At 47.7% G+C, this 23863-nt stretch overlaps 1 protein-coding gene across 1 annotated transcript in view; it reads left to right on the top strand.

Moving 5' to 3' along the window:
• The window catches only part of LOC147724856 (uncharacterized), a 181449-nt gene that overhangs the window by 124081 nt on the left and 33505 nt on the right, over nt 1-23863 (top strand). The window contains exons 15-17 of the mRNA XM_086966351.1: nt 4782-4877; nt 6124-6219; nt 22138-22233. Of these exons, the coding sequence (XP_086822477.1) occupies nt 4782-4877; nt 6124-6219; nt 22138-22233 (288 nt within the window). The remainder of the gene's footprint in view (nt 1-4781; nt 4878-6123; nt 6220-22137; nt 22234-23863) is intronic.

Raw genomic sequence — 23863 nt, forward strand, 5'->3', positions numbered from 1 at the left:
AACAAGGGGGCAGGACAGCAAGCACAAGAAACAAGGGGGGCAGGAGAGCAAGCACATGCAACAAGGGGGCAGGACAGCAAGCACAAGCAACGAGGGGGCAGAACAGCAAGCACAAGCAACGAGGGGAGGGCAGGTGAGCAAGCACAAGCAACGAGGGACAGGACAGCAAGCACAAGCAACGAGGGGGCAGGACAGCAAGCACAAGCAACGAGGGGTCAGGAGAGAAAGCACAAGCAATGAGGAGGCAGGACAGCAAGCACAAGCAACGAAGGGGCAGGGCAGCAAGCACAAGCAACGAGGGGGGGGGCAGGACAGCAAGCACAAGCAACGAGGGGGGCAGGACAGCAAGCACAAGCAACGAGGGGGCAGGACAGCAAGCACGAGGTGGCAGGAGAGCAACTACAAGCAATGAGGGGGCAGGACAGCAAGCACGAGCAACGAGGGGGCAGGACAGCAAGCACGAGCAACGAGGGGGCAGGACAGCAAGCAGAAGCAACGAGGGGGGCAGGACAGCAAGCACAAGCAATGAGGGGGGCAGGACAGCAAGCACAAGCAACGAGGGACAGGACAGCAAGCACAAGCAACGAGGGGGGGCAGGAGAGCAAGCACAAGCAACGAGGGGGGCCAGGAAAGCAGCCCAAGCAATGAGGGGGCAGGAGAGCAAGGACAAGCAACGAGGGGTGGGGCAGGAGAGCAAGCACAAGCAACGAGGCACAGGACAGCAAGCGCAAGCAACAAGGGGGGGCAGGAGAGCAAGCACAAGCAACCAGGGTTGGACAGGACAGCAAGCACAAGCTACGAGGGGGCAGGACAGCAAGCACAAGCAACGAGGGGGCAGGAGAGCAAGCACAAGCAACGAGGGACAGGACATCAAGCACAAGCAACGAGGGGGCAGGACAGGAAGCACAAGCAACAAGGGGGCAGGACAGCAAGCACGAGCATCGAGGGGGCAGGACAGCAAGCACAAGCAACGAGGGGGGGCAGGATAGCAAGCACAAGCAACGAGGGGGGCAGGAGAGCAAGCACAAGCAACGAGGGACAGGACAGCAAGCACAAGCAACAAGGGGGCAGGACAGCAAGCACAAGCAACGAGGGGGGGCAGGAGAGCAAGCACAAGCAACGAGGGGGGGCAGGACAGCAATCACAAGAAACAAGGGGGCAGGACAGCAAGCACAAGCAACGAGGGGGCAGGAGAGCAAGCACAAGCAACGAGGGGGTAGGACAGCAAGCACAAGCAACGAGGGGGTCAGGAGAGCAAGCACAAGCAACTAGGGGGGCAGGACAGCAAGCACAAGCAACGAGGGGGGGCAGGAGAGCCAGCACGAGCAACAAGGGGGCAGGACAGCAAGCACAAGCAATGAGGGGGCAGGACAGCAAGCACAAGCAACGAGGGGGGGGCAGGAAAGCAAGCACGAGCAACGAGGGGGCAGGACAGCAAGCACAAGCAACGAGGGAGCAGGACAGCAAGCACAAGCAACGAGGGGGGGCCGGAGAGCAAGCACCAGCAACGAGGGGGCAGGACAGCAAGCACAAGCAACAAGGGGGCAAGACAGCAAGCACGAGCAACGAGGGGGCAGGACAGCAAGCACGAGCAACAAGGGGGGGCAGGACAACAAGCAACGAGGGGGCAGGACAACAAGCACGAGCAACGAGGGGGCAGGACAGCAAGCACAAGCAACGAGGGGGGCAGGACAGCAAGCACGAGCAACGAGGGGGGGGCAGGACAGCAAGCACAAGCAACGAGGAGGCAGGACAGCAAGCACAAGCAACGAGGGGGGTCAGGAGAGCAAGCACAAGCAACGAGGGACAGGACATCAAGCACAAGCAACGAGGGGGCAGGACAGCAAGCACAAGCAATGAGGGGGGCAGGAGAGCAAGCACAAGCAACGAGGGGGGCAGGACAGCAAGCACGAGCAACGAGGGGGTAGAACAGCAGGCACAAGCAACGAGGTGGGGGGCAGGAGAGCAACCACAAGCAACGAGGGGGTAGGACAGCAAGCGCAAGTAACAAGGGGGCAGGACAGCAAGCACAAGCAACGATGGGGGCAGGAGAGCAAGCACAAGCAATGAGGGGGGCAGGAGAGCAAGCACGAGCCACAAGGGGCAGGACAGCAAGCACAAGCAACGAGGGGGCAGGACAGCAAGCACAAGCAACGAGGGACAGGACATCAAGCGCAAGCAAAGAAGGAGCAGGACAGCAAGCACAAGCAACGAGGGAGCAGGACAGCAAGCACAAGCAATGAGGGGGCAGGACAGCAAGCACGAGCAATGAGGGGGGCCAGGACAGCAAGCACAAGCAACAAGGGGGCAGGACAGCAAGCACAAGCAACGAGGGGGGCAGGAGAGCAAGCACAAGCAACGAGGGACAGGACATCAAGCACAAGCAACGAGGGGGCAGGACAGCAAGCACAAGCAACGAGGGGAGGCAGGAGAGCAAGCACAAGCAACAAGGGGGGGCAGGACAGCAAGCACGAGCAACAAGGCGGTAGGACAGCAAGCACAAGCAACGAGGGGGGCAGGAGAGCAAGCACAAGCAACGAGGTGGCAGGACAGCAAGCACAAGCAATGAGGGGGGCAGGACAGCAAGCACAAGCAACGAGGGGGCAGGACAGCAAGCACGAGGTGGCAGGAGAGCAAGTACAAGCAACGAGGGGGCAGGACAGCAAGCACAAGCAATGAGGGGGGGCAGTAGAGAAAGCACGAGCAACGAGGAGGCAGGACAGCAAGCACAAGCAACGAGGGGGCAAGACAGTAAGCACGAGCAACTAGGGGGCAGGACAGCAAGCACAAGCAACGAGGGGGGGCAGGACAGCAAGCACGAGCAACGAGGGGGGCAGGACAGCAAGCACAAGCAACGAGGTGGCAGGAGAGCAAGCACTAGCAACAAGGGGGCAGAACAGCAAGCACAAGCAACGAGGGGGGGCAGGAGAGGAAGCACAAGCAACAAGGGGGGCATGAGAGCAAGCACGAGCAACGTGGAGGCAGGACAGCAAGCACAAGCAACGAGGGGACAGGACAGCAAGCACAAGCAACGAGGGGGGGCAGTAGAGAAAGCACGAGCAACGAGGGGGCAGGACAGCAAGCACAAGCAACGAGGGGGCAAGACAGCAAGCACGAACAACGAGGGGGCAGGACAGCAAGCACAAGCAATGAGGGGGGGCAGGACAGCAAGCACGAGCAACGAGGGGGGCAGGACAGCAAGCACAAGCAACGAGGGGGCAGGACAGCAAGCACTAGCAACAAGGGGGCAGGACAGCAAGCACAAGCAATGAGGGGGGCAGGACAGCAAGCACGAGCAACGAGGGGGGCAGGACAGCAAGCACAAGCAACGAGGGGGCAGGACACCAATCACTCACCGGAGGACTCGGCAGCTTCTCGACTTCTTGCGGCGGCGGTCGAGCAGAAATGGCGTCTGAAAAGCGCCGACATTTTCGCATTGGGGGCGTGGTTTTTGCTGTTAATTGACGGCTGACGTCACGGCGAGAAAACTGCAAAAAGCACGCCCTGAATCCGAAAAAGACGGGGCATGAACAGAGTGATGCCCCTCTCCTCCAATGGCTGGCCTCCGTTTTTGGAAGCCAGCCAATAGAGAAGAGGGGCGGGTTCAAGTCCCACTTTAGGAGACATTAAATCTCGGAGCGAGACTGCGCAAGCGCAGCCTACGGTCCGAGACCTAAAAACAGTGGGGACAACACGACTGGACAACTGAGTGAAAAGTTAAGTGTCTGATTGCCGCCTACTTAAGCAGCTACCTTTTTAAGCAAATTGCATCATAATTGACATTCCAGCTCATTCTGCAACTATTGATAGATTTGCTTCTACAAATTCTATTACCCTACTTTAGTTTGCAGTCTACATAAATATAAGAGACTGCCCGGGGCAAATGATATTTGCACCAGGTTAATACTGAGTTTTTGCAACCAATTTACACTTTTGTGTGAAAAATTGCTCATGTTTAGACATTCTTGTTTTCAGTTTAAACCTTGTTTTCAGTTTCCCTGTGATCTAGGAGAATGCGGTTCCTGGCGCAGAGGTGCATTTCTTGATTTTTCATCACTCAACTCAATACAGTAAACCCAAGAATCCACTGCATGTCCTCCCAAGCTAAAGGGGCTAAGTGCTAGATGTAGAGAGTCTATAGATGAGCCAGTAGTCGAGAGCTTTATGGATTGGTTGTGAGGATTTGTTTCACCGTGATTGACATTGTTACTTCTTAGCTGGGATTAGATGTAGGTAGTTGCTGGTTCTTAGCAGGAGAGCAAGTGCCACGCTTGCGTACAATGTGTGTGGCAGGTCTTCCCTACTTTGGCACCTGTTCAATCACCTCTAGTTATCAGGGCCATCTCAGCTTGTCACTAAACCAAATCCAAGCATTGCCAGTCTTGCCTGCTCTAATGCATCTAGGGAGAAATAAATCACATCTCAGCTGCATACCACTTAGATATGCATTTTAGCTTGGCAAGTTAACAGCAACTGAAAAATGGCTGAAATGGCACTTTTGGACCGTAAAGACAGTTCTCTGTCTTGCTACACACTAGACACTGGGTATAAGGAACACAGTCCCTTTGACATGTCCACTAGGCAGGTATTGTAAATAGAGCTACGGTGTCATGGAAGAGATGCATGACTTTTTCAAGATCCAGTGGGTGCCAGCGCCATTGTATACTGTGGACTCCTGAGGTCACCTATGCAAAGTGCACAATGCTGGAAAGCTCTGGATTGATGCTGGATTCAACGTACTGTACAGTGAAATTTCCATATCTGCTTTTTCATCCCTTTAGCGATGTGCGCCCCACCTTGTGCTCACGGCGGGACATGCATGCGGTCCAACACCTGCCTCTGCCCTACTGGCTGGACCGGTCCTGGCTGCCAGACAGGTAAGGCTATCTCATAAGTGCCTAGGAGGGTGCATATGCCAATGACCCTCCAACATTGCAGACCTTCAGGGCAATCAGGATACATGGTAATCAGTTCACAAACACCCCCTATCCAGCTTGAGGTCAACAAACATGAACTCCCAAGCAAAACTCATTTAGACGGTCCGGCCAGCATCAAATACAGATGTGGAGCGCTAAAATGCTATTTTACTTGTGTCGCAGCAAATTCTTCATTCAGTCTGTTAGTGGAGTCTTCAGGCTTTGATGTCAACGGTCCATTATAAAAAGATTAAGCACTACAATAGCATTTAGTGCCAACTGACTGGAAGGGCTTCATTGATAATAAACTGTGGCATGTTATTAGCATTTATATTGCACCCTTCAACTATTTGTATGTCACCAAAAAGTAAGAAATGGACTTTACAACTGCTGGCCAGTAACCTTCTTTCCCCACTTTGTAAATGGAGTATACAAAAAAGTGAAGGGTGGAATGCTTTAATCAATTTCAGCCACCTGTAATTACTCGGGCCGCATCCCAGTTCAGCGTACCCCCTCAGTTTGAAACCAGCCATATGCAAATCCGTCTCGACTCTGCTGCAATGGGAACAGTCCAGCCCAGACTTCCAGGCCCAGACCACCATGAACTGGAACTCAAGCAACGTTAGCTGGTCCTTGAGGAGTAGGGTCGGTACTGATTAGTGTAGGATGGACCTTTGGCTAGAATTGAATAGTGGGTGAAAAAGAATGGACTGGAATGAAGTTCTTTATTAAGTCAGCCAAGGAGGACAGAAAACCCCTTTCTTCCCATATTAGGTCTGCTGTCTAGCAGGCTAAAATGCTATTAAGGGCTATATTGATCACCTCTCTCAAGTTCATTATGGATGTTGTTTCCAGTTCAGGACTTTCGTTTGGTGGTCTAATGAATTCGTGCATTGACCTAAATAGACAAGCACAGCTAAAAACAATGATTTTTTAGTGCAAAGTTCAGGACAAAAGATACCATCCGTAGTGACTTGGAGAGAGGTACTTACTCTAACTACATGAAGCTGGAAATTTTCATGACACCAAATGGAAGTCCAGCATGTATCTCCTGGAGATACTCTGGTAATGCAGCCATCTGCTACCTTACATAGCCCTGCCACTGTACGAAGTGTGCACCTTCTAGCCAGGAATGTAAGGGTGGATGTAGGTCTGAAGATGGGGACAAAATGCCAGTGATTAACACGAATTTCTATATCCCCCCCAGCTGTGTGTGAGTTGCCATGTGCGAATGGAGGTCGATGCGTTGCTCCGGAAACCTGCCAGTGCCCCTCGGACTACAAGGGGGTCCAGTGCCTCACGCGTAAGTTATTCACAGCTGCTTTTGAAGGGGTCTCCGATTTACATTTTCAGTAATGTGGTGAACCCTGAGACCGAACCAACCAAATCAAAAGCACATTGTTTCCCACTATTCTTATTATGATGTATTGCATTGCAATATTTGGATCTTTGTAAGGCACTTTCTGCACCTATGTGAGGTCATGAAGCTCTTGCCTTCCTGGGTGGCATGCCGCACCATATTGAGTGTGTGGTTGGAAAGGTGTTGTCTTTCTTGTTGTTCCTGTGTGGGAAGTGTTTCATTGTCATGTGTGATAGCCATCAAGGTCCGATTATCATGTTATGGGACAAAGCATTTAGCAGTGTCGTGGATGTAGAGGTGTGTGATATTGACATGCAATTTATGGTTTTCATGAAGCTGGCAACTTTCAGCTACTCTACAGGCCCTACTATGGAATTTTATGTCATGATAGTCTATCTAGCTAGTTACCACACTGGGTTGTCCAATCGAAGGCAAATGGAAAGAGAAACAGTGGGGAAATCTGCTGGGATGGACTTGGTTTCTATGCGCCCATAACTGGTTGTCATTGTGAGATGTAAAGAAGCAGTCACAGTATGTAGCTAGCTGGGGCCTGTAGTGTTGGATGAGATTTGAGTCCTCTGAATGGCCAGCAGTATGTGACGGATTTCTTCTGTTATTCAATGTCTGTTCAGCAATGATGGCTGGTTTATGGGCTTGTACAGTACTGGATGATGCGCAAAACCCATAGCAGATATGTCTTATGTGAGTGTAAGAGGATTAAGCTCTATAAGGTACTTATTATGTAGCTTGCCTGAACTACAATCGGCGGCTGACCGCTGAGTGGTATTAGTATTAGTGCAGGTGAGAAGGGTTACTAATGAATTGACATTTCTGTATAATACCCTCACTAGCCATAGGGTAGCTCTTAAAAATGTATCTGCATATAGAAATTAATTTGCTTACTGGGCAGTTGCTTATATGTATACTATAGAGCGTAGATTGGACCTGAAAGTGCAAATATATTTCCGTATTCTATCACAAGGTTGTTGGATGTTGTAATTAGCTTGGAAAAAGCAATGTTTTCAACTGTCTTCTGAAGTGTATATTCCTTTGAATGCTTCGAATCTTGACTGGTCGCCAATACCAGTTCTTGGTGGTCTATACTGAAAAAGCAGTACCTCCTACGGGTTTCTTTTGGAAAGGTGGTATGATGATTGGTCATGTGAACCTGTAGTGCAGTGTCCTGTTTTCTCTGCATTGCTACAATTTAACTTGTAAATATAGCAGTCATTTTACTTGGGAGGCTCTGTGGACAGTGCAGAGTGCCTTGAACATGGCCTTCTAGATATAGGTCGCCAGTGGAGTATTGTAGGACTGGAGTCATGCTTTCTCTTGGGTGAAGGCAGAGAAGAAGCTTTGCTACAGCATGTTGGATGAGTTGTATTTTGTGTATGATAAATCTGGATGCGCCAAGGTAAAGGCTATCGGCCTATTCAATATTGGAGATTACGAGCATGAAGATTGATTGTAGCTTTTGTTGTTCGTTGTTCACAGGTCTAGGAAGATGTGCCACAGTGTTTTGATTGTGTAGAAGGTGCTTTGTGTGACCTTGTTGACATGCAGTATCATGGGAATGTCTGTATCAATGGTTACCCCTAGGTTTCTCACATCTTTGGGTATAGTTAGAGGGCTCATATTCTCAGGCCCATATGACAGTAGGGCGATAATCTTGGCATTGCCCTCAGTCATGATCTCTGGCATTGCGGTGTTAAGCTGCAGGTGGTTACTCATCATCCATTTGTTTATGGTACGAAGGCAATAAAGTTTTGAGTTGTCGAGGTCTTCTAGGCAATACATTTTCAGAATGATTTGCGTGTCGTCTGCATAGTTGTAATTAGTGAGGTTGAATGCTTTATTCAGATCTCCCATAGAACATAATGGGAATATGGGTACCCACAAACATTTTCCCGGGGGCCGCAAAGTTTGGTCTTTGGTGTGACTGAGGGCCGCACTGATGCCAGCGGGGGAGGAAGAGTGGAGTAAAGTGGGCATAGGAGAAGCAAAGCTTGTATATCTACAGGCTGAACTGAATTGCACAATGTGAAACCAGAAAACCTGGGATGAATCCTGGCTTCTCCACTTGACCATATTGTGTGACCCTGGGCAATTGTTTTATTTCAATTTCTTTCCTTTTTCTTTATTATCATATGTAAAAGGACCTCGAAATACTTGACTTCAGGATGCGTGCTGTACAAAACCATCTCCAGTGTTTGGATGTAATCACTAATGCCAATGTTGTCAGGGTGGGGGGTGGAAAGCATGATTGTTTCTAAATTCATATTTGAAAAACCATCACTTAAAAAAAATACTTCTGAATGCACTGCTATAATTTGATTTACTAAGGTGAAATGGTTCTACAGGCCAATTTTGAAAAGATTATTGCATTTTTACACGCTTTGGGTCTTTAAAAATGAAGGTATTCCTAAAGTTAAGGGCTAGTTACTTCTTTTTGTTTAACTGCAATCAACCTTTAAATAAGTGCTTGCTGTAGATGTAATTTTTTAAAAATGTTAGTGCTCAGTCGAGTTAAGAGCAGCCCACTGCTGCTGCTGCTCAGGGGGCCGCATGTAAAGGTCAAGAGGACCGCATGCGGCCCCCGGGTCGTACTTTGAGTATCACTGGTTTAAGGTACTTAAAATAAAACCCCATAATGTTAAATTAAATTATTTAAAATAGTTAGAAATATGAATGCATATAAATTAATGTTACAAAATATGTACAAATAGTACATATTGATTATTTAATGATAAAATAGTTAATATTTAATATTATGTAAATGATATGCCCATTATATATATTTTTTAAATTAATTTGTATTTATTTGCTCAAAAGTGCACTTTGTGAATCAGGCCCCTAGTTTAAAAACGGAGCAAGAGCCCTAGTGAATAGGTGACCCGGATCAGTGTGAGCCCTAGGCCCTATAACTAATACAAACCCTAGCTCTAAAACCAACAGAAACCCAACCCTTAGAAGGCCCAGCCCTAAAACCAATAGAAATTCTAACCCTAGCAATCTATAAGTACCCAAGTCCTAAGTTCTATAACCAATAGAAACCTCTACCACTACAACCAATGGAATCCCTAACCCTAGAGCTAATAAAAATCTCAAGCCCTCCTGAGAATGTATCAACTGTGGTTTTTTGTACATGGCAACCCTATCATCATGGTATCATCTCGGTCTGCTCTGGTTTCTCGAATCTTTGTTAATAAAAATATTTTAAAAATCTCAAGCCCTAAGACCTGTAACAAATTGAAATCCTAGCCCTAATCTGATAGTCATTAAAAATCACAAGCCCTGAGCCTTGAAACTATAGGCCTATGGCCAATATAAGTCTAAGCCCTAGTAGCCAATAGAAACCCAAGGTCTAAGCCAAACAAAAAATAGAAACACTAGCAACAATAAAAACACTTGTCTTTGCTTTAGAACCAATATAACACCGACACCTTGGAACCAATCAAGGGCCTCAGTTTCCGTTCCAGTCACAACTGTAAGTCATAAATCCTAGGTCCAAATAGGAAGCTTGAAGATCTAAAATCAATCATACATCCCTAAAATGGACCAATGGGAGCACTAGTCCTAGCACTCAGGTGACTAGTCCAATGTAAAGTCTAACTCTAGTGGCCAAGTGACCTTAGCTTCATGGGCATGTGTCAGTGGGAGGGGGAGGAGTAAACCCTGCTCAGGTGAACAAGGTCCCTGCCTACTCGCTCAGCCTGAACCTGATATGAAGTGGGGCAGGTCCCGCTGCTTTGCTCAGTTTTCCAGGATACAAGCAACCTCAATACACTTTCTGCTTCTGGCCTGAAACATATGGTGAGGCACAAACTAGTGACTTTGAAATGCTATCACACACTTTAAAAATCTTTGTATAAGACCCAAAAAGCAGTGCTATGCACAAGCTAAAACAGATTCAACACAGCAAAAGCAGATTACTTAGGGCCAGATGTACACAAACTAGCCACAAAATACTGGCCTCAAATTTTGATCACTATGTTTTTGCCACCAAAAAGAATCTTACTAATTGAGTGGTCCATAAAATTACAAAACATAGAGGATAGAACCAGACTTATCATGACAATGAATGCCGTAAATCACAGATTATGGCTCACTGCCATTGGAGGGCATCACAGGGAAAGTGGCCTGCTGGAGTCAACAGTGTATGATGTCCGTGACCTGTGTTAAATAAACCTTTCTTATAATGCAGCTGCTTTGCCTACAAGGTAACAGGGCTGGGTTTAAAACAGAAATTTGTTTTTGTTTGAGTTGACAGCTGTCCAGTGGACTACTGTCTTTTCCCCAACAAACCTTTTTTTCAGTTCACAAGGGGAAGGAGTCCCAGTGGAGCCTTTCCCTCTTGTGAATGGGTTACCACCTCCTTTAACACCTTCCGTGTGGCCCCGATTTCCTCAGTGTGCTGGGCCCCTATGTAAATGGGTGTGGTTGTGACGGAACCATTCCGTCATCAGCACAGCTCAACCGTGACTGATGGCGGAATGGTTCCGTCACCAGCATCGAAGGGGTTAAGGTCTCTGTAACTTTTCAAGGTGGCCTATAGCACACACCGTTCCAACACTGAAACAGTAACCATTCTCGATCCCATTTTAGGAGTCAGGAAAAACATCTGGCCCATAGCTTCTACATCACTGAACGAGGTTCTTTAAACTTTTTTGGGTTTTTCCGACTTTTGTAGACCTTCTTAGAACAGAAACCCTTAAAGAGGCGCACAAACAACAGATTCAAGTGAGAAGTCACAACACAGAAGTCGCCTGCTCTTACCAACTTCTAAAGATTTCAAGTTCTTCTACTTTACCATTTGCAAGGAAAAGCCTAACTACCATCCCCCTTGGGGCATTTCAGGGTTCTTTATAGAAGATGCATCTGGTTGTGGACAGCAGAAGAAGCAGCCAGCAGAGATCAATGAGCGTGGGTCAATCTATGGAACACCAGGGGTTCTTTAATGTTTAAGGTTAGTCAATGAATGATCTGGCTCGGGATAAATGGGTTAAGACCAAGAGTCACCTGCAGTATCAAGTTTGGTGGAGTGGGGGCTTCCCATAAAATGACAGAGGTACTGCTCACTCAAAAAGGGATTTTTATGCACTCCGTTTAGAGGTTTTGGAGTCGCTAATTGTATTCCGATGGAGCAACCACTGCCACAATTAATTGACAGCAAGAGTATAGTCATATAAAAAAATACCTCTAACATTGAATCATATTGTATTACATGACCGATCGAAACATACAACCCTGACCCGTTCATAGGGTGGTCTAATGGATTTGCTGCCCCAATTCTTCCTTTGTACTCTTGTCTTCTTTCAATCTCCCCTTCCTTCTTTACATTCATTCCTTATTTCTTCTGCACTAAGTCTATTTGCCTCTGATTTCTTTTTTTCCCTTTACCTTTTTTTTCTTTCTCCAACCATGTTTGTTTTTGTTGCCACCATTTGTCCCTTTTTAGGTCTCGCTAGAGACAGTGCATGCTCTGCCCTGGTGAGAAATGTAGTAGCTGGTTTTAAAAGTGCTACCCACAGTCTTTTTTCCAGCCCCCAGCATGCTATTACGCACACAAGTGCGCGCTACATGCACAGCTGCCATCTGGCTTGCTGTAATGGCTCATTAAGCCTTACAGCGCGCGCATGAATCTCCTCCACTCCCTTCTCCCACTCCCTCCTCGTCAGATTCATTGTTTTCCTTTCACGCCGCACGGCCCCCCCCCAACTTAATTCAAAAACTGCCATTCTGTACATCATGTCAGTAATTGTAATTATACATAGTTTCCGCATTCATGCCTGTATCGTATATCATGTATGCCAACTGCGAGACAATTTCAATTTGTAAATCAGCAGCACAACACATTTCTGCACTGTCTCTATCTTTCAGCGTCCTTGATTGCCACCTAGCGATACATCCTCTAATTGCAGTCCCAACATTTCTCAAGTGACTAACTTGGCAGTTCAAAAGGGGGTGGTGATGGACGGAGCATCTGAATCAATCAAACACTCACACCCAGTCAAAAGATCTGGGTTTAATCCATCACTGTTCTTTAGCCCACTCTGCCACCCCAGTTCAGACATGGCTATATGGAAATCAGTCTGACCCTGTGCCTCATGGGAACCGTCCAGCCCGAACTGCCAAGCCATGTCTTCCCTGGACCGGAAACAAGCTTCCGAGGACCGGTTTCTGGCATTCCAGCCGTCTTCAGCCCGGCTTGCTTGAATCCAGTGGCAAAGTGAGCAAGGGACTCACGTCTGAGCATACTCTGCCACACTTATGGCGGATAAAGGCGGTACAAAAGGGGGTGGTGATGGACGGAGCATCTGAATCAATCAAACACTCACACCCAGTCAAAAGATCTGGGTTTAATCCATCACCGTTCTTTAGCCCACTCTGCCACCCCAGTTCAGACATGGCTATATGCAAATCAGTCTGACCCTGTGCCTCATAGGTGGACAGAATGCAGAACAATGTCTTACATTCACCCCAGTACAAAGATCTGGGCCTAAATCCATCGTTTGTTTGCACTCCACACCACCCTAGGTCAGACAATGGCGATATGCAAATCAGCCTTGACCCTGTGCCTCATGGGAACAGTCCAGCCCGAACTGCCAAGCCATGTCTTCCCTGGACCGGAAACAAGCTTCCGGCGGACCGGTTTCTGGCATTCCAGCCGTCCTCAGCCCGGCTTGCTTGAATCCAGTGGCAAAGTGATCGAGGGACTCACGTCTGAGCATATGGCTGGGTTCAAACTGGAAAGGCATGGTGAGCAAAAAAACGATGGATTTAGGCCCAGATCTCTGTACTGGGGTGAATGTATGAAATTGTTCTGCATTCTGTCCATCATCTGTTGTTTTTGCTTTTGTCACCGCAAGTGGGACGGGTATGCTCAGACGTGAGTCCCGTGCTCTCCATGCCACTGGAATCAAGCTATCCATGCTGATGAGGGCTGAAAGCCCGAAACCGGTCCTCGGATGCTTGTTTCCAGTCCTGGGAGGACCTGGCTTGGCAGTTCGGGCTGGACTGTTCCCATGGGGCACAGGGTCAAGACTGATTTGCATATGGCTGGGTTCAAACTGGAAAGGCATGGTGAGCAAAAAAACGATGGATTTAGGCCCAGATCTCTGTACTGAGGTGAATGTATGACATTGTTCTGCATTCTGTCCATCAACTGTGTTTTTTGCATTTATCATACACTTCCAGCAGAGTAGGCTACCGCATTAGAGTCACTTAGGCCTGTATCAGCAAGCAGCAGAGTAGCCACATGCTCTAGATTAAACATGAGACTCACATCATCATGTCAGGATCAGCATTGTAATTGTAATTATCCTGCTAACATGCCGTTTTTATTGCACATATTGCAAGCACCTTATCGGGCCGTACTCATAACAGGAGAGTCTTCTCACTATGTCGACATAACATGCCTGACTTACTGTTTACAGTAAAGGAAATATACATGTCATTCCGGTCCCAGTGTGGTAAAAATGCTTTCTCATGTTAGCAAACAACATAGAACAAGCATTAAAAATGCAATAGGTCTCGCCTTTCATTAAGTTAGTCATTTGCTTTGCTATACAATATCATTAGCAAAGCAAATGGTTTTACCTTAATTAAAGGCGAGACCTATTGCATTTTCGATGCTTGTGTTATTTACGTCTGATTCTGTCTTGTGATGGCGAGGCACGGATAATAGTGAAGAAGGGTCATTAAGAACTATTTAATCTGTCCATTGGCATTGCTGGGTGTAGTGGGTGCATTGCTACACCATTGAGTGGTGATATCCCTTCCCCCACTAAGCCGCTGCTGAGAGTACATTGGGGAGGCCGCCCTACTAAGCTGTGCGGGGGATGGTGGTCCCAGGCAGGAAAAATCAACCAGAGAAAATTCCTTGAGTATCATGGCCATTATATTTTTTCTCAGCTACAAAGACTAGCTTCAAGTAGCCCTCTGCCACACAGGCAGCCTAGAGGGCTAGCCGCTCATCTTTAAATGAGGCCTCTAGTCTCTATGATACTGACAAATGCACAGTGCCCCAAATTCATAAAGCACTTACACACTCCTTTACTGCACTAGCAATAAGGGACAAATGCTGGTTATAAGGAACTCTAATTACCATCTCCAAAGAAGGTAACATTATGAGATTGTGTCACAGTCATCGAACCACATCAGCTAATCAATCATTATGTTTTATATAATGCCTAAGTCCACCCTACGGCAGCTTCTAAGCACTCTCTGCCTACAGTGGTTAAATGAAGGGTAGGAAAAAGTCATGGTACTTTTCCTAGTCTATGTCTGCAACATAACAGATCCTGGGATATTGGTTTTGTAACTGTAATTGTATAGTGTCCTTAGATATGCCTCACTGTCTGCCAATGTCCTGCCTGGGGAAGGGAGCTGCAGTGAGGGTCACATCGTGTGCTGTGCCTTGACACCCAGGACACAAGAGTGCAAACCTAGCGCACTGGTCCTATGGGATGCACACCGGCTTTGCCTCCCTGTAGTTGGAAGATTTTTGGACAGAAAGAGGCAGAACTGGAACAACAGGGGGTGTGATAAGAACCTTTGCACTATCATTCAAGTGCTGATTTACTTCAGGATTGGGGAGATGCCAAAACATACTTGGCGAGTTGTGTGAATCAATCATTTGAGGCCAGAAGACTAAACACAGTACAAGGAACTCTTTACCCTTCTATCAAGAGTTTATATCCCAAGTCTATCTTATAGTGTTTACAGCGGTATTGAATAGCACCTCTGGCCGTCTTCCTGCCAGCAAATTCATATAATTCATGAAAAAGTCTGTCTATGAGATTACAGCCAGTAGGTGGGGCAGAAGGGAACATAACACAGACAGGTGGGGTAAGCTACAAAGGAACGGCTGGAGCAAGAGCAACATGGACAGTGAGTGGGTGGCAAGCAATGGACAGTGAGAAGCAATAAGTACGAGCAAGGACGGGCGGGGATAAAACAACATAGAGGAGGGGGGAGGAGAAGCAAATGAGGCAGGCAACAGAACAAAGATTGCACTCTGGTAGAGGGCTTAAACACATATAAAAAAAAGTAGTGACTAACAAAAGGAGCAGTGGAAGGACACGTGTAATCTATGCCCCATGTGAGGAATGAACACATGATGAGGAAGGAAGCCTAACTGCAGCTGACCAATAAGAAGCAAGGAAATGAGAGTGACAGTGAAGCCAACCAATGATAGAAAAACGTGCAGGCTCTAAGCCCCCTGTAAGAAAACAAAATGCCTCACAAGCGACAGCGCATGTACTGCCTCATTATAGAGCTAAAAACGGAAACACCAATAGTGCTCTCAAGTTCTCTGGAGCCATGTGTGCGTAGTGCATTTAGCATAGGTTCTCTTGTTGCATTTTTGGATCCCTAGTCCTGTCTACCCCTTTATAAGACCAAGACTACAGACCCCAGAATGCAAAAAACACACCTGAACTCTTTGAGCTAATCACACATGGACCCGGGAAACTCGAGAGCCCTGCACTAGTCTGCCTCTGTCTTTAGCTGTCAATGTAAATTCCTACTCCTTCCAAGACAAAACAATTTGTTTGTCATAAGAAAGGCCTGGATTTCGAAGTACGGTGTCCCAACGACACTCTAAATGACAACCATCAAACCACCTGAAGACAACCAATATGCAATGGTTACACCGAACAGACACTTTACAAAGAAAGGATAAGCAAAATTGCAGCCACCTCTACAGCTCATTTTCTGTAATAGCAGGGTATTAGTAGAAGACTTTTCTATAGAAATAAACTTAAGGTGTCAAAATAAAATACATTTTCCCTAGTCAATGTAAAAATGAAAATGTAAAAAAAGACCAGCTAATCTACTTACATGTGAAACCATGAAATAGTTTCAGAACTTTGAAAAACACCCCCATGAGAAAGCTTGATTCTTTTCTTGATTTCCTATTTCACACCGCTAGTCTTCCTCCCTAACCACTACTAAATCTCTGCAGATTCCCAAACGAAAAGCATGTTGGGTATATATCACTCCATCGAAGAATATTCTACGTGGAGGAGCATAATATAATAAATGATTAGACGTTGTCTGCACGATGAGTAGACCCTGCATGTAATTAGACAATGTCTGCTGCATGAGTAGACCGACCTTGGCCTCAACTTAGACTATGGCTTCAGCTGATGTATGATGGAACACACCATTCCGCTGTAGAGCATGCTGTTATGACGTGATTGCCATTACCACACACAACCTTTACCATGCTTATTTTACCAACGATTATGATTTTACAACACATGCCTTTACAACTAATGTAGTTGTAAAAGCAAGAATATTAAAGGCATATGCATAGTAAAGGTTTTTCTTCAAAATGTAGATCCACCTCTCTCGATCCCAACCCTGAGCCCTAAAATTGGCCCCTGGCACATACCCCGCAGCCCGCAGCCCGCAGCCCCAGCCCCCTAAAAAAAAATCTAGCCCCAGCCCTGAGCCCTAAAACCAGACCCCAGCGCAACCCCTCTGGCCCCAACCCTTAAAAAACACCTGGCCCAAGCACTGAGCCCTAAAACTGGACCCCGGCGCGACTCCCATGCCCCCACCCTCTTGTGCAATCCCCCTTCTCTCTGGGATGAGGCAGCTGTTCCAGCTGACGCGCAGGTTGTTTTTTTCTTTCTTTCTAAAGCAGAAGCAGAAAGGTTTTCTGTTTTCTTAACAATGCTGATTGCCACGTATATGCCAAAAGCACCTGTGCCACAACCACCGCTTCCAGCACAGCACAGCCGACGCTGGACAGCTGGACCGCCCTCAGCATTGAGGACACCCTAAAGACCATGAGGACCACCCACTCAGGGGCCCCCACAGACCCCTGCCCCCACCACATCTACAACAGAGCCGCAGACATCATCGATCCGAGCTACAAAGAATCATCAATCGATCCCTCGAGACCGCCTCCTTCCCAGATGACTGGAAACACGCCGGGGGTCAACCCTCTCCTAAAGAAACCATTGGCGGACTCCACCGACCTAAAGAACTACAGACCGATCTCCCTACTTCCCAATCCGGCAAAGGTCCTTGAAAAAGCTGTCATCAGCCAACTCGCCTCCTTCATCGACGAGAACAACATCCTCGACTCCTCCCAATCAGGATTCACGGAAAACCACAGCACAGAGACCGCCCTCATCTCCCCAACTGACGACATCTGTTCTCTACTCGACAAAGGTGAAACTGTGGCCCTCATCCTCCTGGACCTCTCGGCGGCCTTCGACACAGGCTTGCACCGTACCCTAGCCCGCAAACTCTACAATGCAGGAGTCCGAAACAAAGCCCTCGACTGGATCTGCTCATTCCTCTCTGACAGAACGCAGTGGGTCGCAGTGGGTCAGACTACCTCCGTTTATCTCGGAGCCTACGCCAACCACCTGCAGAGTCCCCCATGGATCATCCATCAGCCCTACAATGTTCCACGTCTACATGGCCCCTCTCGCTCCCATCATCAGATCACACAGACTCAACATCGTATCGTACTTAGACGGCAGGCAACCCATCCTCTCACTATCCAATGAACTGAACATTTCGCAATACAACTTTCGAGAAGAAATGAAAGCAGTCCCCAGATGGATGAAGAACAGCTACCTACAACTGAATACAGACAAAACCGTGATCCTCATCATAGGCCCACATCCTGATGCCTTGAGATACCTGGTGGCCCACAGCACTCGGGAAACTACCCCCACTCAAGGACCACGCCGTCACCTTGTCCTGCTTCCACACCCTCCGCCTCCTACATAAAACTCTTCACTGGATCCCCCTTGAACACAGGAAAACAGTCACCCACACCCTCATGAGCAGCAGACTGAACTACGGCAACACACTCTACGCCAGGATCAACAAGAACCTCACCGCAAACTCCAGAACATCCAGAATTCTGCCGCCAGACTAGTCCTAAACCTAGTGCGCCACTGCTACATCACTCAACACCTACAGGCACTACACAGGCTCCCCATCGAAAAGAGAATCACCTTCAAGCTTCTCACGCACAAAGCCCTCCAAAACACCTGCCCAGCCTACATGAACCATCGCCTCTCGTTCAACGCACCCCACAGATCCCTCCGCTCAGCCCAACTCTCCCTCGCAACAGTACCATTCATCAAGAAGACCAGAACAGGAGGTTGTTCCTTCTCCTTCCTCATGGCTAAAGCATGGAACACCCTCCCTCTCCACCTCTGACAGACACCAACTCTCTCAAGTTCAAGTTCAAGAATTTGTATAGCGCGCTACTCACCCAGAGGGTCTCAAGGCGCTTGGGGAGGGGGTTCATTATTTATCGAATAGCCAGGTTTTAAGTTCTTTTCTGAAGGAGATGTGGTTTTGAGTGAGGCGGAGGTGAGTGGGGAGTGAGTTCCAGGTCTTGGCCGCCAAGTAGGAGAAGGATCTACCTCCCATGGTGGATCTTTGGATACGCGGGACTGCGGCGAGGCCTTGATTGGAGGATCTTAGTTGGCGGGTGTGTGTGTAGAAGGATAGTCGAGTGTTGAGGCATTCGGGTCCTAGTTTGTAGAGGGCCTTGTGTGCGTGGATGAGGAGACGGAATGTTATTCTCTTGTTGACGGGAAGCCAGTGGAGGTCTTTCAGGTGGCCGGTAATGTGATCTTGGCGAGGGATGTCCAGAATGAGTCTCGCCGATGCGTTTTGGATGCGTTGGAGTTTTTTCTGTAGTTTGGCTGTAATTCCGTCGTAGAGGGTGTTTCCGTAGTCTAGTCGACTCGTAACCAGTGCGTGGGTGACAGTCTTTCTTGTCTCGGTGGGGATCCAATGGAATATTTTTTTGAGCATACGAAGTACGTTGAAGCAGGAGGGTGAGACGGCGTTGACTTGTCTGGTCATCGAGAGGGAGGAGTCTAGGATGAAGCCTAGGTTACGTGCGTGGTCTGTGGGTATGGGTGCAGAGCCCAGATCCGAAGGCCACCATGAGTCGTCCCAGGCAGAGGGGGATGATCCTAGGATGAGCACTTCCGTTTTGTCTGAGTTAAGTTTTAGGCGGCTGTTTTTCATCCATATGGCTACTTCTTTCATGCCTTCGTGGAGATTGGTTTTGGCGGTGTTGGGGTCATTGGTGAGGGAAAGGATCAGCTGGGTGTCGTCAGCGTAGGAGATGATGTTGAGGTTGTGTTGGCGTGCGATGGAGGCGAGTGGACTCATGTAAACATTGAAGAGGGTGGGACTAAGTGATGATCCTTGTGGTACACCGCAGATGACGTCGGTGGCCTCTGATTTGAATGGGGGAGGCGGACTCTCTGGGTTCTTCCGGCGAGGAACGAGATGATCCAGTGCAAGGCTTTACCTTTTATGCCGATGTTGCTGAGGCGTTGTATGAGGGTGCTGTGACAGACAGTGTCGAAGGCGGCGGAGAGGTCGAGTAGAATGAGGGCCACTGTTTCTCCGTTGTCCAGTAGTGTTTGGATGTCGTCTGTTGCTGCGATGAGGGCGGTTTCTGTGCTGTGTTTGGCTCGAAAGCCGGATTGTGAGGGATCAAGGGAGTTGTTGGATTCCAGGAAGGTGGCGAGTTGGCCGGGAATGGGAGGAGGGATATGGGGCGGTAGTTTTTAAGTTCAGAGGGGTCTGCTGTGGGTTTCTTCAGGAGGGCGCTGACTTCGGCATGTTTCCAACTTTCTGGGAAGGTAGCAGAGTTGAAGGAGCAGTTGATGACATCACGGAGATGGGGTTCGATGATGGAGTCTGCTTTGTTGTAGATGTGGTTGGGACATGGGTCGGTTGGCGAGCCAGAGTGGATGGAATTCATTAGGCGGATGGTGTCTTCAGTGGTGATTGGGTTCCAGGCGTTGAGGTAGTTGGAGGGCGGTTTAGGTTCTGAGGGGGGTGGAGAGGATTGTTCGTTGGAACTGTTTTCGAAGCTGTTATGTATGTCGGCAATTTTGTTGTAGAAGAAGGAGGATAACGAGTCGCAGAGGTCTTGGGAGGGAGTGATGTCGTTTGAGGCTGCGGTGGGGTTGGTGAATTCTTTGACGATGTGGAATAGTTCCTTGCTGTTATGGGCGTTGTTGTTGAGTCGATTCTTGAATGCTGATTTCTTGGTGGATCGAATCAGCTGGTGGTGTTTGCGGGTGGCTGATTTGAAGGTGGTCATGTTGTCGGTGGTTGGGTTTTTTCTCCATGTTTTCTCAAGAGTACGGCTTAGCTTCTTGGATTTCTTAAGGTCATTGTTGAACCAGGGGGCCTTTTTGTTGTCTTGTTTGGTGTGATGGTTTTTCAAGGGTGCTAATTCGTCAGCGCTGTGAGTGATCCATTGTTTGAATTTGATGGCAGCTTGGTTTGGGTATGATGAGAGGGCGGGTGGATTCTGGTTGAGCGAAGTGAGGAGTTGGTCGGTGGTGATTTTGTTCCATTTTCTCCGGGGGATAGGTTGTGGGGGGTTGTGGGTCGAGGTGGTTTTGTAGCTGAAGTGAACGCAGCTGTGGTCCGTCCAATGGAGAGCTGTGGTGTGATCGAAGGAGATGTGTTTGCTGGAGGTGAAGATTGGGTCGAGCGTATGTCCGGCTATGGGTGGGGGTGTCAACAAGTTGTTTGAGGCCGAGATTGGCCAGGTTGCCAAGAAGGGTGGTGGAGTTGCTGTCGTTTTTCTTTTCCAGGTGGAAGTTGAGGTCTCCTAGTAGAATGTAGTTCTCGGAGGCGAGGGCATGTGGACTGATGAAGTCAGTGATGTCTTCGCTGAATTGTTTACGGGTTCCTGGTGGTCTGTAGATGAGGGTGCCTCTAAGTGTGGTTCTGGGGTCGGTGTGGATCTGGAAGTGGAGGTGTTCGGCGGTTGTAAGGTTTTCGTCGGAGCTGGTCGTGATTTTGATGTTGTTCTTATGGACGATGGCGATGCCTCCTCCTGTTTGGATGGTGCGGTCTTTCCGGATGATCTTGTAATTGTCAGGGATGGCAATGGCGATGTCGGGTGTTGATGATGAGTTCATCCACATTTCTGTGAGGAATGCGATGTCCGGTGAAGCAGTGTCAACTAGGTCCCAGAGTTCAGTAGCGTGTCTGTGGACCGAGCGGGTGTTCAGCAGGATGCACTTCAGGTGGTTAGAGTCGGAGTTGTGTTTGGGGTTAGTGGATATGGTATGGGTCTTATCGCTGGTAAATTTGCAGGAGCGGCAGGCGAAGGGGCCGTGGGTACGTCCCGAGGCAGCTTCGTAGCATTGTGGTGTGTGTCCGGAGTTAAGGGCGAGGAGAGTTGCGGCGTCATACATGAAGCGAGTGGGCTGGGTAAGGCGGGGACCAGGGGGTCTGGCACTGGGCGCGGTCCAGGCGCGGACGGGCGTGGACGGGCTTACCTTTGGCGCACCTTCGGCGCGCATGGTGCGCGTCCGCTGCGCGTGAACGCTGCACGAAAATGAATCTGTCATGTATGGTTAGTGGAAGGGGAGGGGCGAGGGAGGAGCAGCTGGGAGGCGGGTGCGTGGAGGATATCCGGCCAGGGGGGCACAACAACAACAACAAAAATGGCTGCAAGCCAAACACCGAAGCAGGATTGGGGTAAAGTCCCAGTGGGCGCAATGCAAGTACAGACACAGACGATCTAAACAGGCCTATGCAATTATAATATTCTAAAATCGCGCTCTATGGCAGTCTAGCGCTACGATTGAAATTCACTTGGCAATAATGAGTCAAACAGGTAATTTAGCGGTATTATGTACTTTAGCCGATATTTATTCTAAACTGTTATGAGGATACCCGGGTATGCTATTAGACTATGCCTGCAGCATGGTGATACCTGGGTATGTTATTAGACTGTGTCTGCAGCATCAGTATATCTGAGTACATAATTTCATATTGTGGTGTGTGAAAGATGACATATCCCTGGGATTTGTTTTCTCTCTTCTCCAGCGCTTTGTACACCTCCGTGCCAGAATGGAGGGAAGTGCATCGACGTGAACAAGTGTGTTTGTCCTGTGGGCTGGCAGGGTGCCCGGTGCCAAAAAGGTAAGATAGGATTAGCCTGGACCCACCCTATTTTTCACCCACTAGATGCCATGCGGGTGTGTCGACTCTCAACTCTAGAGCGGCAGTGCAACCTTATCCTCACAAAGGTGTCTTCAGCAATCATGCACAGTACTACTTCTACATATTGAAATTATTTCTCTTTGTGACTCTGTATAGAAGCAGTAGGTTAGAGAGGCTGTCCGATCTTTACTTTGCCCTCTTTCCGTTGCCTGAAATTTAGTCACCTGCCATTACTCAATAGCAAGTTTACTTTATTTGCATTTGCTGAGGTATACCACGACTTAGTCTAAACCATAAGGGGCCAGATGTACTAAGATAAGATTTGCAAAATTAATCGCAATTTGCACACCCACGTTTTATAAATCCAATGGTATTTGCGAACCACCCTATGTACTATTAGTTCCTTTCATAAAATACTGAAACGCAATGGGCGCAAATTCCGACCTACATCATGAATATTAATGTGGTAGGTTACAAAATGTGATTCACTACAATTCACTGCAATGACAGGAATGATGGACTGATGGGGTAAGCAGACCGCCATGTCTGTGATTGCTTTTAAAGAAAGCTATCTGTACGGCCCATTTTTCTTTACGGAAAACACATGAAGATTTAAAAAAGAGAAACGTTTTTCAAGCTAAATTTAAGAGTAGAGGAGGTACCTGGGCCATTTCCTAATCCTCCCAAAAGATTTTGGACAATTCACAAAGTAGATTTTGACCACCCCCAAGGGACCACTTTATGTTTGTGAATGGGATTGCTGCTACCTTGCAGTAGCTGGTAAATATTAATGTTGTGCGACCAGATTTAAATACCATAAATAATCACTATTTCAAGGAACACCCTAAAAAGGCCCTTTGTAATACCTAGTCATAACGGTTTGCTAATCCCATTTAGTGATTCGCCAACATACTACTGAATCACTAAATGGGTTTAGTACATTAAAAAACACATTTTCTTGTTGCAAATCCTTGCCCCTAGGAGTATAGTTAGCATTAAGTTTAATAAAAATCACTTATCTATCTGTAAATAAATTATGTTTGGACTTTTTTTAAATTTAGGATGGTTTTACATTTAATATTACTGTAATGTAATTCAAATTGGGGTTAGCATAAGGGCTGGTATTAATTTAAAGCAATATAACTACATAAAAAATATGAATAAGGTTGAATTGGGAACCAGCATAATGGTAACATCCAGTGTTAGGGAATAGACATGAAGGGAAGGTAGAAGGAAACAATGGGAACAAAGTAAAGTTTATTTCAAAGAAATGTATAGGTGTGTGATGTAAAGGAAGAATAAAGTAAAGGTGGGAAAGTGTAGCTGAAGGTACAGGGAAGTACAGGTACTAAAACGAACCTCCATGAGGGCTTAATTTAATAAGAAAACAGAAGCCAAAGAGGTGAGATTTTCAAAGTGGCGACTAGCAGCTAGATTCATGAAAGGAAATTGCGCTCGCAAAGGGCCAGATTCTGAGAATCTGGCCCTTTGCGAGCACAATTTTTGCATTTGGGATTCATCATCCCAAATGCAAAAATCGCTATTTGCGAAATAGCATATTTGCGAGGAATTGCATTTAAGGAATCTCTATTAGAGATTCCTTAAATGC

Source organism: Lissotriton vulgaris, chromosome 4_1, assembly GCF_964263255.1.
Source record: "Lissotriton vulgaris chromosome 4_1, aLisVul1.2, whole genome shotgun sequence".
NCBI classification, from domain to species: Eukaryota; Metazoa; Chordata; class Amphibia; order Caudata; family Salamandridae; genus Lissotriton; species Lissotriton vulgaris.